General features: G+C 34.9%; 1 protein-coding gene across 1 annotated transcript in view; it reads right to left on the bottom strand.

Moving 5' to 3' along the window:
- Positions 1 to 14,950, bottom strand: part of LOC115214529 — a 49,965-nt gene extending 35,015 nt beyond the window's left edge. Inside the window, exon 1 of the mRNA XM_029783730.2 lies at positions 14,166 to 14,950. Within this exon, the coding sequence (XP_029639590.1) occupies positions 14,166 to 14,765 (600 nt within the window). The 5' untranslated portion in view covers positions 14,766 to 14,950. The remainder of the gene's footprint in view (positions 1 to 14,165) is intronic.
- Positions 14,951 to 15,444: the final 494 nt, after the last annotated feature.

The following is a 15,444-nucleotide window of genomic DNA, read 5'->3' as shown; positions in this document are numbered from 1 at the left end:
TTTGAACATGATGCAGTCCTTGGACATTTTATATCCTGTCAAACTGCCCAACTCATACCAGCATGGAGCATGGACATTAAATGATGATGATGATGATGATGATGATGATGATGATGATGATGATGATGACAACGACGACGATGACGATGATGATATGATGTTGATGATGATGTTGATGATGATTATTGGAATAGCCATGACATTTAATTTTGGAGTTAAAGGTTTAAATATTTGCATTGCCATTAGCAAGTACAGAGAAACCCTTCTTTAGCTGTCTGGTTGTAAATCCACCAAGGGTATCTAATACTTCATCATCTGCCTCCTTGTCACTACCTTTCTTTTCCATCTCGTTCAACTTCTCATTTATCAAATCTCTGGTCTTAGCCACTATCAATTGTTCGATGACATTTTAGTTCCTTTTAAGGTCAAGCTGTTTTACATACACAACAAATGTTATTCACAACACTTTCAATGTGAAATCCATCAAAGTTGGTGGAGAACTGCTGCAATAATGGGTAGAGGACAAGGTGTTTGCTGGTGGAAGTTGGCATCAGGGGTCTGCAATTCATGCTCTGAGAAAGGGCTATGAGACCTTGGGCATTACAGGAATGAGCAAAAGCAGAGCTGTCAAGAACAGCATAAAAGCTGCTGAGAAAGTACCTAGATAACTCAGGCCAAAAAGGTGATCAATGGAGCCAGTAGAATGCTGCTTGCTTGGATACATGCCTAGGTTTAATCAATCTAGGTCAGGTCACCTGAACGAGAGTGTATGTTGTAAGTGACTCCAGAATACAACACTAAAAATATGTCCAAGTATTGCATCTGTATGTATATGTTGAACACAAATCACCTTTCCACATTCTGCTGATGCATTCTTTTGAGATACCCTCTCTCTTATGGTTGTCTCTATCAGAACAGTATCATAATAACACCAAAACATTCTAACTTGAATAAACTTACGCCAGAGTATCTTCAGGCCAAAGATATCTTGATTGACTATATATTGGATCATCCCATATATACATATACATATATATATATCACCATAATCACCGTGACTGACCAGGCTATCAGATGTTGCTACATATCACTGGTCACGACACCACCCCACTGGCTAAGCGAGCAGGCCAACAAACGAAAGAGTGAGAGAAAGTTGTGGTGAAAGAATACAGCAGGGATCACCAACACCCCCTGCCGGAGCCTCGTTGAGCTTTAGTTGTTTTCACTCAACAAACACTCAGAACGCCCGGTCTGGGAATCGAAACTGCGATCCTACGACCGCGAGTCTGCTGCCCTAACCACTGGGCCATTGCGCCTCCACACACACACACACACACACCACACACACACACACACATATATATATATATATATATATATATATATTGGGTCATCCTATAATATATATATGTGTGTGTATGTGTGTATGTATATATATATATATATATATATATATATATATATATATATATATATATATATATATATATAATATATATATATATATATATAGTATATATTGCATCATCCCATAAATAATGTAGTTTTTCCAATTGCATGAAATAAAGTTGGAGGGGGATAGGATAAACTACTTGCATCAACTTGCAGTAAAAACAGGTAGTAATTTTACCGTGTCCTTATTCTTAGTGCAAGTTTTGAAGAGTGCAGTTCGATTTTAACAGTTATTTTTTCAAAGCTATAATAGAAGTGACAAAGGAGCATATTCAGCATATTTTGCTTTATGAACTCAATAAAGGCAACAACACAACAGAAAGTGTGAGGAATAATGATGCAGTATGTGGGGATCAGACAATAAGTGTAAGCCAGTATCAATGGTAGTTCCAGAAATTCCAAGCCAGAAACTACAGCCCAGATGATGAGCCTCAAGAAGATCTGTAGATCGTAACCGTAGAGGAACTGTTGGTCATTCAACCATTCAGCAGCACCCCAGGCTAAAGAAGGTCTTCACCCACATAAAGTGTTGTTATCTGTTTGGTGGGATATGAAAGGTTTAGTCCACTTTAAACTTTTAAACTCAAACCAAATGGTAACAAAAGAGATCTACTGCAAGTAGCTTGAGCAGCTGAAGTCAGCACTTGAAGAAAAACAACCATCTTTAGTTTCAAGATGAAAGGTGTTCTATCAAGATAATGCTCAGCCACATACAGCAAGAATGACATTCCAAAGGCTGGAACAGTTTAAATGGGAAACGATGCCCCAACCACCATATTCACCAGACATTGTCTCATCAGATTATCATTTATTCTCCAGTCTTCAAAATGATTTGGACAGGAAAAATATGAATTCTGTAGACAAGGTCAGAACAGTACTAGAGGAGTAATGTTCATCATGTACAAGTGAATTTTGGAAGAGGGGCTTTGCAAGTCTACCAGATAGATGGAAGAACATTGTTGAAAATGAAGGAGAGTATATTTTAGATTAAAAAAGAACTTTGTGTATCTTAGTTTTGAGAAATAAAAGAAGTATAAAAATGCATTATTTATGGGATGACCCAATATATATGATGAACTTCCACACAGTTTCTGTCTATTAAATTTACTCACAAGGCAATGATAGACCCAGGGATATAGTAGAAGACACCTACTCAAAATGCCATGCAGTCAATTTGAACACAAAACCACATGCTTGCAAAACAAGCTTCTTGAGCCATAGCCATGTTTGAATTTAGATAGTTACAAATTTATAGCCAATATCATTTTATGCTCAGCCTGCTCTGGCCCTGTGCTGGTGGCATGTAAAAAACACCTACTACACTCATGGAGTGGTTGGCATTAGGAACGGCATCTAGCTGTAGAAACACTGCCAAATCAGACTAGAGCCTGGTGCAGCCTCCATGGGTTCCAGACCCTGGTTGAACCGTCCAACCCATGCTAGCATGAAAAAACGGACGTTAAATGATGATGATGATGAATGTTACACCTCTGCATTTGTGTTTACACTTTACACTACTTTTATTCTTTTATTCTTTTACTGTTTCAGTCATTTTTACTGCAGCCATGCTGGAGCACCGCCTTAAAGGGATTTTAGTCAAAGTAATTAACCCCAGGACTTATTCTTTGTAAGCCTAGTACTTATTCTATTGGGCTCTTTTGTTAAACTGCTAAGTTACAGGGATATAATTACACTGACATTGGTTGACAGGCGATGATGGTGGAGACAAGCACAGACATAAAACCACACATACACATAAATATATATATATATATAAGATGGATTTCTTTCAGTTTCTGTCTATGAAATCCACTCACAAGGCTTTGGTTGGCCTGAGGTTATAGTAGAATACACTTGCCCAAGGTGCCACAGAGTGGAAATGAACCTGGAACCATATGGTTGGGAAGCAAGCTTCTTACCACACAGCCGCTCCAGCCCCTACTGGCATACTTATATTTTTGTCTGACAGATACACCAATCTTTTTTAATATTTTATATGAAATATGTATCAGAACACTGTCTTAAATTCTTATCTCACATAATAAAGCATCTTCTTTCTTTAACAACATGTTTTTGTGATGCATTGAAATGCTGAATGTTCAATGAAGAAGGCAGTTCATGAAGTTAAAACCTATTAAATCATTTACTTTCTCTTGACTTAAGACATGGATAATAACTCACCAAGTGAGTGTACAAAATAACCAAATAAGGAAACAACAGCAACACTGGCAATGACAGTAATGATGATGATGATGATGATGATGAAGATGATGATGATGTTGACACCACTGCCGACAACAACAACAACAACAATAATAATAATAAATGCCCTGATGCAGTACCAGGCAGTAGCTCTCATGGTTTCCTATCTTAACTGATGGGAAGTGTTATCATGTACATTGCTTTGTCTTGGTATAAAAGATGAGCTACAGCAAATATTTTGCTCAATACCATAGATTTGCTTGTCAGTTGTTTGACCTTAACCAGTCATATGGGTATACTGGGCTTCATATATTTTACCCCAGTATCACTTTGATGGCATGAACCGCTCTCTCACTCAGTAATAATAATAATAATAATAATGATAATAATAATAATAATAATAATAATAATAATAATAATAATAATAATAATGACCACGAGATAGAGAATAGAAAGCCAGATATAGTCTTAATTGAGAAAGAAAACAAACTATGCTGGATCATAGATATAGCATGCCCAGCTGACAACAAGGTATGTGATAAGGAAGAAAGAAAAGTCCATAGATATGACAGGCTAGCATAGGAGGTTAGGCAGTTGTGGTCAATGAAAAAGGTGGTAGTAGTACCAATAATTGTCGGAGCCCTGGGAACAGTGAGTAAAAATCTTGAGAAGTACATGGAACAAATAGGGGCTGCAATAATGGTGGAGCACTTGCAGAAAACAACACTGCTTGGAATCGCTCGAATACTCCGGAAGATGCTTGAAAAATAAGATGTATTACTTTAGTTCACTAGTAGTGAACAGCTGACACCGTAGTACATCTCCAGCATTAGAAGCTGTGCAAAGGCAATAATAATAATAATAATAATAATAATAATAAAATAATAATAATAATGATAATAATAATAATAATAATAATAATAATAATAATAATAATAATAATAATGACCACGAGATAGAGAATAGAAAGCCAGATATAGTCTTAATTGAGAAAGAAAACAAACTATGCTGGATCATAGATATAGCATGCCCAGCTGACAACAAGGTATGTGATAAGGAAGAAAGAAAAGTCCATAGATATGACAGGCTAGCATAGGAGGTTAGGCAGTTGTGGTCAATGAAAAAGGTGGTAGTAGTACCAATAATTGTCGGAGCCCTGGGAACAGTGAGTAAAAATCTTGAGAAGTACATGGAACAAATAGGGGCTGCAATAATGGTGGAGCACTTGCAGAAAACAACACTGCTTGGAATCGCTCGAATACTCCGGAAGATGCTTGAAAAATAAGATGTATTACTTTAGTTCACTAGTAGTGAACAGCTGACACCGTAGTACATCTCCAGCATTAGAAGCTGTGCAAAGGCAATAATAATAATAATAATAATAATAATAATAATAATAATAATATTGTTTCTAACATAGATACAAAGCCTGAAATTTGTGGGAAAGGGAGTTACTTGACACCATTCACCCCAGGATTTGGCAGATACTTTATTTCACCAAACCTGGAGGGACAAAAAGCAAAGCTGGCCTAGTAGGAATTGAACTCTAAGGAGCTAGAACAGACACCCAAGGCTTTATCCAATTCTCAAAGTGTTTTGCCAATCTGCTGTCCTAAATAAAATTAATAATTGTTTCAAATTTTTCTCAAAACCAGAAATTTTAAAGAAAGAAGCTAATAGATTACATTGACCTCTGTACTTGACTGGCACTTTAAGTTAATGACTCCAAAAGAATGAAAAGCAAAATCATCCTTGGCAGCATTTGAACCCAGAAAGTAAAGAGCAGGAAAAATGCCACTAAGCATTTTGTCTACTGCTCTTACAATTCTACCAATTTACCATACCTAATAATAATAATAAGAAGAAGAAGAAGAAGAAGAAAGACTTCAGACAAAAATCATGCTTCTTCATTGACATGACTGTCCCAATCGATATAAATGTATCTGTCAAGACCTACCAAAAACTGAGCAAATATAAAGATCTTGAAATAGAAATGTGGAACCTGAAGACTAAGACAATACCTGTTGTCATAGGTGCCCTGGGAATGATAGCAAAAGGAGCTGATTGCTACCTAACCCAGATACCAGGAAACCCCAAAATGGCAGAAATTCAAAAGATAGTGCTGTTAACCATTTAAAAAAAAAATAAAATAACCACATTTTCAGAGTAGGACTATTCTAGTTTGTTATGTCTTTGTTTTGTTTTTACTAACCTGTCTTTTGCATGTTTCCTTTATTACCAGTTGCTCCTCTGTCACTTTCAGTTCATTAAAATATTCTTGGCATGACAGTTGTGTGGGTTTACCTGTTGTCTATCTGATTTCTGTCTCTCAGCTCTTCCTCCTCCTCTTCATCTTCATTATTATTCCAAGGAGGGGCATCATTGTTGTTTTGAGGAAGTTATTTCACATCACTCCTTTTAATTGTTTTATGCTGAGGTCTTTTTTTAAATTTTTGCTGACAGTTTGGACACTTTCCTCTGCAACTATTACCTCTTCTTTGCCATATGACTACGGAGTGGTGTTACTGGTTGCTGTTAAGGGGCAGGATGTCTGTTTTTCTGTCTCTATGACTAGGCATGAGACAACTTCCACTATTCCCAGAACTGTGAAAATGCTACTTAGGAAACAGGAGTTTGTTTTTGCCTCAATTTGACTTCATTGTTTTCCTTTCTCATTTTCTGTTTTATTCTTTCTAGTCCTTCAGAGTAGAAGGCTCTGTGGTGGTTCTTATTACAACATAAATGAAAGCTAGGCTTGTTTTGGAGCATCAACTTTATGCATTTTATTTCAATGCTGTTAACTAAGTACTGTTCTAGTATAGCACTATGTCCTTTGGTGGTCACTAAGAACTGTAAAATCGTTTTGATGCTCCAGACAACATCTTACCTCTCATCAGCCCTGCTTTATTCACCTGTTCATACTGCAATACAAAAAGGATAAACCAGCCACAGATCCACATCATTTCCAATGTCTCTTAAAATCACCCTTATGTTTCTTTGCTCCTATATATGTGGACACAAGTGTGTGTATGGAGGTATATCTAACAGTGTCAGACTGTGTTTTAGCTGAGGTTTCAGTTTTAAATGTGCAGTAGCCAGTGCTATAACTTTTTCCCACTTTCAATTTTAATCTTAATTTAATTAAAAGTAATACTATTCTGGAACCATCTTTTTTAAAACATAGATATGTAATTTTTTCTCTGCTCCCTCTTGATTTAGATTCAGCAGCAAAAAACAATATAAAAGAACTTGGTCTTTACAAAATTTTCCAAACTTAATTTTTTTCCCAAGAACTGTGTTAAATGTAAAATTTTGCTTGTTTCAACTGAGGCAAGATTAGCATTAACAGAGTCACTATATCATCTAAGATGTCTTACAATCAGCAAATGTCACCAATGTTGTCGTTATTTTCATTATTATTTTCAAAATTATTTGTTAGACTGTTTGAAATATTTTTATAATAATTGTTCTTTAAAATGTTCCTGTCTTTCTTTCTTTCTTTTTTTTTCTTCATTCAGTTGTGTAATTTATTTTTGTTACTTTAATATTTTGTTATTGTAATATTTTGCCTTGTACCATGTTTGTGTCTGGTAATTATTCAGAATGTAAAGTGATGTCCAGTATAATGTAAGCATATAAAATAAAGTCTCTAAAAACAAACTTATTTTTTATTTATACCCTGAATATAATAAGAAGGCTTTCCTTGGATATTATAATCCTTTTTAACAAATACTCCAAAGAAAATTTAATTTGGTAATAATAAAGTAAAACTGTGTTTCAGAGAGAAAACAAAATATGTCTCCACACCATATGATACAATATTAATAATAGTAACAGTGTCTAATGTATGCACAAGGCCAGTAGTTTTGAAGGGCGTGTATAAGTCAATTACATGGACACCAATGCTTGATTGGTACTTTATTTTAAGAACCCCAAAAGAATGAAGAGGAAAGTTAACCTTGGCAGGATTTGAATACAGAATGTAAAGAACCAAAATAAATATTACAAAGTGCTTTTTTGACATGATCATCATCATCATCATGTTCATAATAATAGCAACAAGAAATAGCAAAAAGTGACTAAAAACAATTGGAGAATTCAAAGAGAAAAGAAAGAACAACAGAATGAAAAAATGGAAAGAAGTGGAACTGCATGACCTGTTCAGGCAACAAACCCAAAATGTTGGAAGTGAAACTCATTGGTGTTGTTTGATGGATGGAAACTTAAAACGAGAAACAGAAATGTTAATCATAGCAACTCAGGAACAAGCCCTTAGAACAAATCAGTCAAATAGCAAATATAGAATCTGCTGGAAAGAAGACAAGCATATCAATCACATTTTGAGTAAGTGCAGCATACTAGAACAAAAGGAGTACAATTGCAGACATGACTGTGTAAGCAAAAGAGTGCATTGAGATGTTAGTTGAGTATCTGGCTTTAAAACAGCAGAAAAGTGTATTATTTACATTATTTACATTCGATGGATATTTGTCCTCATCTTGTTTGTTGTTAACATGTTTCGGCTGATATACCCTCCAGCCTTCTTCAGGTGTCTTGGGGGAATTTTGAACCTGGGTTCTCATTCCTAAGGTATTTTTCGATGTTGTTATTATTATTATTATTATTATTATTATCATCATTATTATTATTATTATTGCTATTGTTCAGGTCACTGCTTGGAATCAAACTCGGAATCTTGGGGTTAGTAGCCCACACTCTTAACCACTACACCATATGCCCGTGGCCATACACCATATGCCCATGGGTATATAGTGTAGTGGTTAAAAGCATTGGCTACTAACCCCAAGATTCTGAGTTTGATTCCAAGCAGTGACCTGAACAATAGCAATAATAATAATAATAATAATAACATCGAAAAATACCTTAGGGATGAGAACCCAGGTTCGAAATTTCTTCAAGACACCTGAAGAAGGCTGGAGGGTATATCAGCTAAAACGTTTTGTTAACAACAAATAAGATGAGGACAAATATCCGTTGAATGTAAATAATGTATATAATTCCTCATTTCTTAAATATAAAACAGCAGACAAGTGATTTGAACATGAACCAGAGGCTGTGATAGAAAATGAGAATTACAAAATCTTATGGGACTTTGCCATAAAGAGCGACTATATTTCTGAGGCAAGAAGACCAGACATGATTATAGAGGACAAAATAAACAAAGAGTGCAAGTTCATAGATTTTGCAATTCCTTATGATAGGCAGAAGCAATACCAAGGAAATGGCAAAAAATTGGGAAACACCAGGACCTAGCCAGAGAACTGATGAAATCACAGAAGACTGAGACAACAATTACTCCTATGGTAATTGGTGTACTTGGCACAACATCCAAAATGCTACCTAAAAGACTGAAAGAAATTGGAATTGAAGCTTACATTGTTGATCTGCAGAAAAAAACCCATTCAATATTCTTCAAGAACCCTAAGGAAGATTCTTGAGATTTGAGGAGTCTTGTTGTCATGAAACCTCAAGATAAAAATACCTGCTAAATTAGCATACACTAGCATAATAATAATAATGGTTTCAAAATTTATTACAGGGTCAGTAGTTTTTTGGGGAAAGAGGAAGTGGATTACATTTGACAGGCACTTATTCTATCAATTCTGAAAGGATGAAAGGCAAAGTCGATCCTGGCAGAATTTGAACTCAGAATGTAAAAACAGATGGAATACCAACAAGCGTGCTAACAATTCTGCTAGCTCACCACCTTCAATAATAATAATAATAATAATAATAATAATGATGATAATAATAATAATAATAATAATAATAATAATAATAATATAATAATAATAATAATAATAATGATGATGATGATAATAATAATAATAAATAATTAATAATAATAACAATAATGATGATGATAATAACAATAATAATAATGATAATAATAATAATAATGTTTCTAATTCAGGCACAAAGACAGCAATTTTGAGGCCCATGAGAAGTCAATTACAGTGATCCCAGTACTTAAATGGTATAAAAATAACAACAACAACAACACCATCAAGAACAACATAATTATCATTATCAACAACAGAAATAGTACTTATCATTATAATACAAACTAGAATTTTGAGGGTTTAGTCATTGCCATCGACCTCAGTAATTGACTAGTACTTTATTTATTGATTTCAGAAGGATGTGAGGCAAAGTTACCCTTTGTAGGATTTGAACTCAGAATTTAAGGAGTCTGAAGAAATATTACAAGGCATTTTGTCCAACACTTTAATGATTCTGCCTGTCCAACTTCCTAATAATAATATTTATGTGTACACATGTATAGATATGTATCTGATGTGTGTGAATGTATGTATTCTTGTATATATATAGGAATATATATAGGAATATATATAGATGAATTTATATTTATTCATACATATATGTAAACATAAATACATGTATACAGAAATATATGTACACATACTCAGAAATATACACACATAAGCAGACATTTGTGTATATGTACATACATGTTTGTAAAAACTACTAATTATCTTAATTTCTCATCCTTTTTTTATGTTTTTCACTTAAGCTAGTGACTCCCAGCCAATTTATATCTATGGACCCCTTCAATTGCTATTTTAATTCTGGTGGATCTCCATACGCTTTCAATATTTAAAAGTTAATTTTATAGATACTTCTTTCAGAATTCCTATTTTATTTTTCACAAGTTCACTTGTGCAGGTCTGCAATGGCACTTTCTGAGAGAACATGTTTTCAGTGGCTGGAAACATGTTAAACTATGTAAAATGTTTAAAAAAAAACCTATTTGTTTCTTGCAATAAATATACCAAAAGCAAAATTTTTGTGTGGATCCTTAAGACACTGCTATAGATCCCCAATTTACTATTTTGCTTATGTTGTGGACTCCACTGAAAAAAATCTAATAAGGATCCTCTCCCCCAGGGTCATAGGGATCCCAATTGAGAGCCATTGACTTAGACTTATTGAAAAAGTATATCATAAACTCACATTCTCTCTCTCTCACCCCCCCACACACAAATAAGTGGATCTATATGTATAGCATTATTATATACATTTATACATGTTTATAATTATCTGAACTTACAGATTATGGTGAATAATGATGAGACAATGGTATAGAACACCTTATGAAATGAGAATTAGTCCACTCCTTGACCTTCAGCATTGTCCACAGTTTTAGCATACAACTGTGGGAATGTTTTGTGTGTGTGGTTTTCATATGAGCAGATGTAACTTCCCCTTGCTATTTTTTCCAGTTTGATCTTTTGATGGTTTTGTTCTTTGGTTTGTAATTTTTGTGGAATTTGTTATTTTCCCAGTGTTGTACTCCAAGGTTGTTTTGTCGGTGACAGGGCTGATGTTAGTTATTTTCATGCCATGTTTACATATGCCCTTGTATTGCAGACATGGCAACCTTTGCTCCTTGATCCAGTTGTTGTGTGTGTGGTGGTGGTGTATGTTTATGTGTGTGTGTGGGGGGGGGCATGTTTGTGTGAGTGTGTGTGTAGGGCGAGGGAGGGATAGGTTCGTGTGTGTGTATGTGAGGGTATATCTGTGTGGATGTGTGTGTGGGAGAGCATGTTTGTGTGAGTGTATGTATATGTGGGGGTGGGTGAGGGATATGTTCATGTGTGTATGTGGGGGTATACTTGTGTGGGTATGTGGGGGTATGTTTGTGTGAGTGTGGGGAGGAATATGTTCATGTGAGTGTGTGTGTGTAGGGGAGGGATATGTTTGCATGTGTGTGTCCATAGGGGAGGGATATGTCTGTGTGAGTGTGTGTATATGTGAGGTACTATTTGTATGAGTATTTGTGTATGTGTGTGTGGGAGTGAAATGTTTGTGTGAGTGAGTGTGCATAGGAGAGGAGTATATTTGTGTATATGGGGTGTATGTTTGTGTGGGGGTGTTTATGTATGTGGTTATGTTTGCGTGAGTGCATGTGTGTGGGGAGGGATATATTTGTATGAGTGGGTATGTGTGGGGGGAATGTTTGTGTGAGTGTGTGTGGAGAGGGAGATATGTTTGTGTGAGTGTATGCGTGGAGTATGTGTGTATGGTGCCTGTAACCTACTTAGGTGAGCAACAACTTCAAACATAAACTGACTCAGACAATGAATACCCATCCAACATGGAGAGCAAATATAAAATATCAGTTTTGATAGTATATCTATCTATCTATCTATCTATCTATCTATCTATCTATCTATCTCCGTCTGTGTGCAGCCCTGTATGGCTAATAAAGAAACATATATATATATATATATATATATATATATATACTAGGTTGAGGTAAAAAGTTTGTGCACCATGTTAAAATAATGAACTGAGTGAACAAACACACCACAAAAATATATAAAAAATATATAAAAACACAGTATTTTAACTTGGTGCATGAACCTTTTCCTCAACCTTATATATATATATAATATCATGAAGGTGCTAGGTTTAGTGGTGTTGCACTCACAATTGTGAGATTGTGGGTTCGATTCCCTGACTGCACATAGCATTGTGTTCTTGAGCAAAGCCCTTCATTTCACGTTGCTCTACGATCATTTTGACATCCAGCATGTGGAACCTGTTGCATCTGTACAGGGAATGTTTATCTGATGGAGAGAGTGAGCTTGTGTCTACACAAACATTTGATCACTATAAACAAATCATCTGTGTGGTTGTTTGGTAAGAAATTGTTAAACACTCATATGTCATCTAACGACAGGAGAGTCCATCATGTATAATAATATACAATGCATATATGTATACATATATGCATGTAAATATATATATATATATATATTTATATAGATGAATATATATATACATATATATACTACATTACTGGTCGTTAAACTCCAGCACTGCAATATATTGCAGTAAATGCATGTGTGTGTGTGTTTTTCTCTCTACCACTTGGCAACTGATATTAGTTTGTTTAATTCCCCTTAACCTAAGTTCAGCACAAAAAAGAGCAATAGATTAAGCAAAATAAATCTTTTGTTTTTTAAAATACTGCAGCTCATTTGTTCAATTAAACCTTTCAAAGTAATGCTCAAGTATACCCACAATCCAATGAGGGAAACAAGTGAAACCATAGAAGAAAAAATGTTATACAGTAATATATACATACATACATACATACATACATACTTACACACACACATACTGTAAGTGTCCAGGAAAAGTTTTGTTTCCCAAGGTAGATATAATATTAGACAGATAGATAGAGATATGTATGTATATATATATACTATCAACATTATATATATATATATACATATGCATATATATATATATATATATATACACATACATTACATATACATATATACATATGCATATATATATATTATATATATATATATATATATATATATATATATATATATACATACATTCATACATATATGCATATATACACACATACACATATGTACATACATACACACATACCTACATACTCTCATATATATACTTATATGAAGCATACTCTCTTGTATAGAAATGTTTTAAAGATTTTTTTTTCTTAAAGCCAAAACAATGCAAGTTAAAAAAAAATCAAAAGATAGGTTGAAGGTTGGTACTATTACCTGGTATTAGGAAATCTACACAGAAAAGATAGATTTTTTGAAGAGGCTCTAACTCTGAAATATTGAAATAACAAGTAATACTAACCGTTGACCTTTATTTTAATTTTTTAACCTGCGTTGTTTTGGCTTAAAAAAAAAAAGAAATATTTAAAATATGTGTATTATGTGTTTATGTGCGTCTGTCTATGTGCTGTATGTGTATTAGTGTGGTATGCGTGGAGGTGAAATGACCCAGTGGTTAGGGCAGTGGACTCGCGGTCGTAGGATCGTGGTTTTGATTCCCAGACCGGGCGTTGTGAGTGTTTATTGAACGAAAACACCTAAAAGCTCCACGAGGCTCCGGCAGGGGATGGTGGTGATCCCTGCTGTACTCTTTCACCACAACTTTCTCTCGCTCTTACTTCCTGTTTCTGTTGTACCTGTATTTCAAGGGGCCGGCCTTGTCACTCTCTGTGTCATGCTGAATATCCCCGAGAACTACGTTAAGGGTGCACGTGTCTGTGGAGTGCTCAGCCACTTACACGTTAATTTCACGAGCAGGCTCTTCCGTTGATTCAGATCAACCGGAACCCTCATCGTCGTAACCGACGGAGTGCTTCCCAGTGTGGTATGCATATATTATATAATATATTATATAATATATATATATATATATATATAATATATATAATATATATATATAATATATATATATATATGTATACATATAGGTAGGTAGACAGGTAAGTAGAATGCATCTCGATAGATAGATAGATAGATAGATAGATAGATAGATAGATAGATAGATAGATAGATAGACAAATAGATAGACAGAAGAGCAAACAGTTGAATGGGTGAATAAGACAACAAACAAGGTACATCAGGGTTTTCTGTCAATATCCAAGAGAAACTTAAATTAAATTTTTTTTGACATACCTTAGTAACATTACTGCTAAGTTTGCCATCTTCATTAGTACCGTATGCAACAATATCCTGGCGCACTAGACATTTTTCTGGAAATACTTTTGCAAGTTCCTGAACAGTTTCAATGGGACGAGATCCTCTGCCATCCTCTGATAGGATTTCAAACCATCCTTCATAACCAATTGGGATAGCAAGCCGTTGTTGCAAGGCAAGTAGCTTTTTGTTGGATATCCGTTGTTTGTATGGTCCTGTGGGCTGGTTTTCAGTCACCCTTTGTACACTGTGAGATAACACTTTTATACAACTTTCAAAACTGTGGATATAGAGCTGATTGTGAGATTTCTGTAGTGAAAACCGGGACTGACTAATATTCATGTATTGACCCTTGGTTACTTTCACAAAATTAGGGACAAAGTTTTTTGCTTGAAAGTCCTTCAGATCCACTGATTCAGTTGACCACTCTGGTGTCCAAGCTGTTAGTGCACCCTCACGTTCCTTTTCTGTAGAGGTTGCCATAGCAGATACGCTCTTCATGTTCTCCTCTTGGTTATTGTCAGTCTGTTTTGAAGACTGCTCTTGATTTGTAAATGTATATGCTGAACGCCCGAACATTTCAGAGGAAGGGGGTTACTTGATTACCTGTCAAATTGTGGTTAGGCTTTCTTCCGCTCTAGAGTATGAGGAGGTGCGTTGGATGTCTACCCTGTAAACTTACTCATTAAAAGACACTATGAAATACAGTAAAGGCGATGGTTACTCACACATTTCTGTAAGTGCATACCCAACAAGATATGGCTGTAAGGGTGTGGTGGGGAAGTAAGAAAAGAAAAAAAAAATATTGGAAAAACTCGTTTAACAGGTTTTTATTTTTTTAAGTTGATCTCTTCATACATGTCAGTCAGTCTGTCTGTCTTTCATCTATGGACAAGCTAATCTTTTTTCTATCTTTCTTTCTTTTAAATTTTATATTTGTCTGTCCTTCTCTTGCTCTCTCTTGCTCACTCTCATTCATTTTTCTCCCTATCTCTCTAGCTAGCTATATCTACTTATTTGCAAATACTTCCTCATACCATGCATTTGTCTAAATTCTATCTATCAATCTATCTGTCTGTTTGTCTGTCCGTCCGTCTGTCTGATTGTCTGTCTGTTTATCTAAAAGTCTACCTATCTATCTACATACCTATCTACCTACCTACATATATATAAATTTAAATAGAGGTTAAAATAACCACCTGTAGTGATAGAAAATATCCAATGAATTATTGGTTTGTTTCCTATTATTTTGTTGGGA

The sequence above is a fragment of the Octopus sinensis genome, linkage group LG7 (assembly GCF_006345805.1).
Source record: "Octopus sinensis linkage group LG7, ASM634580v1, whole genome shotgun sequence".
Taxonomy (NCBI): domain Eukaryota; kingdom Metazoa; phylum Mollusca; class Cephalopoda; order Octopoda; family Octopodidae; genus Octopus; species Octopus sinensis.
The sequence above is the reverse complement of the archived record's forward strand: the minus strand, read 5'-3'. Positions and strand labels throughout refer to the sequence as shown.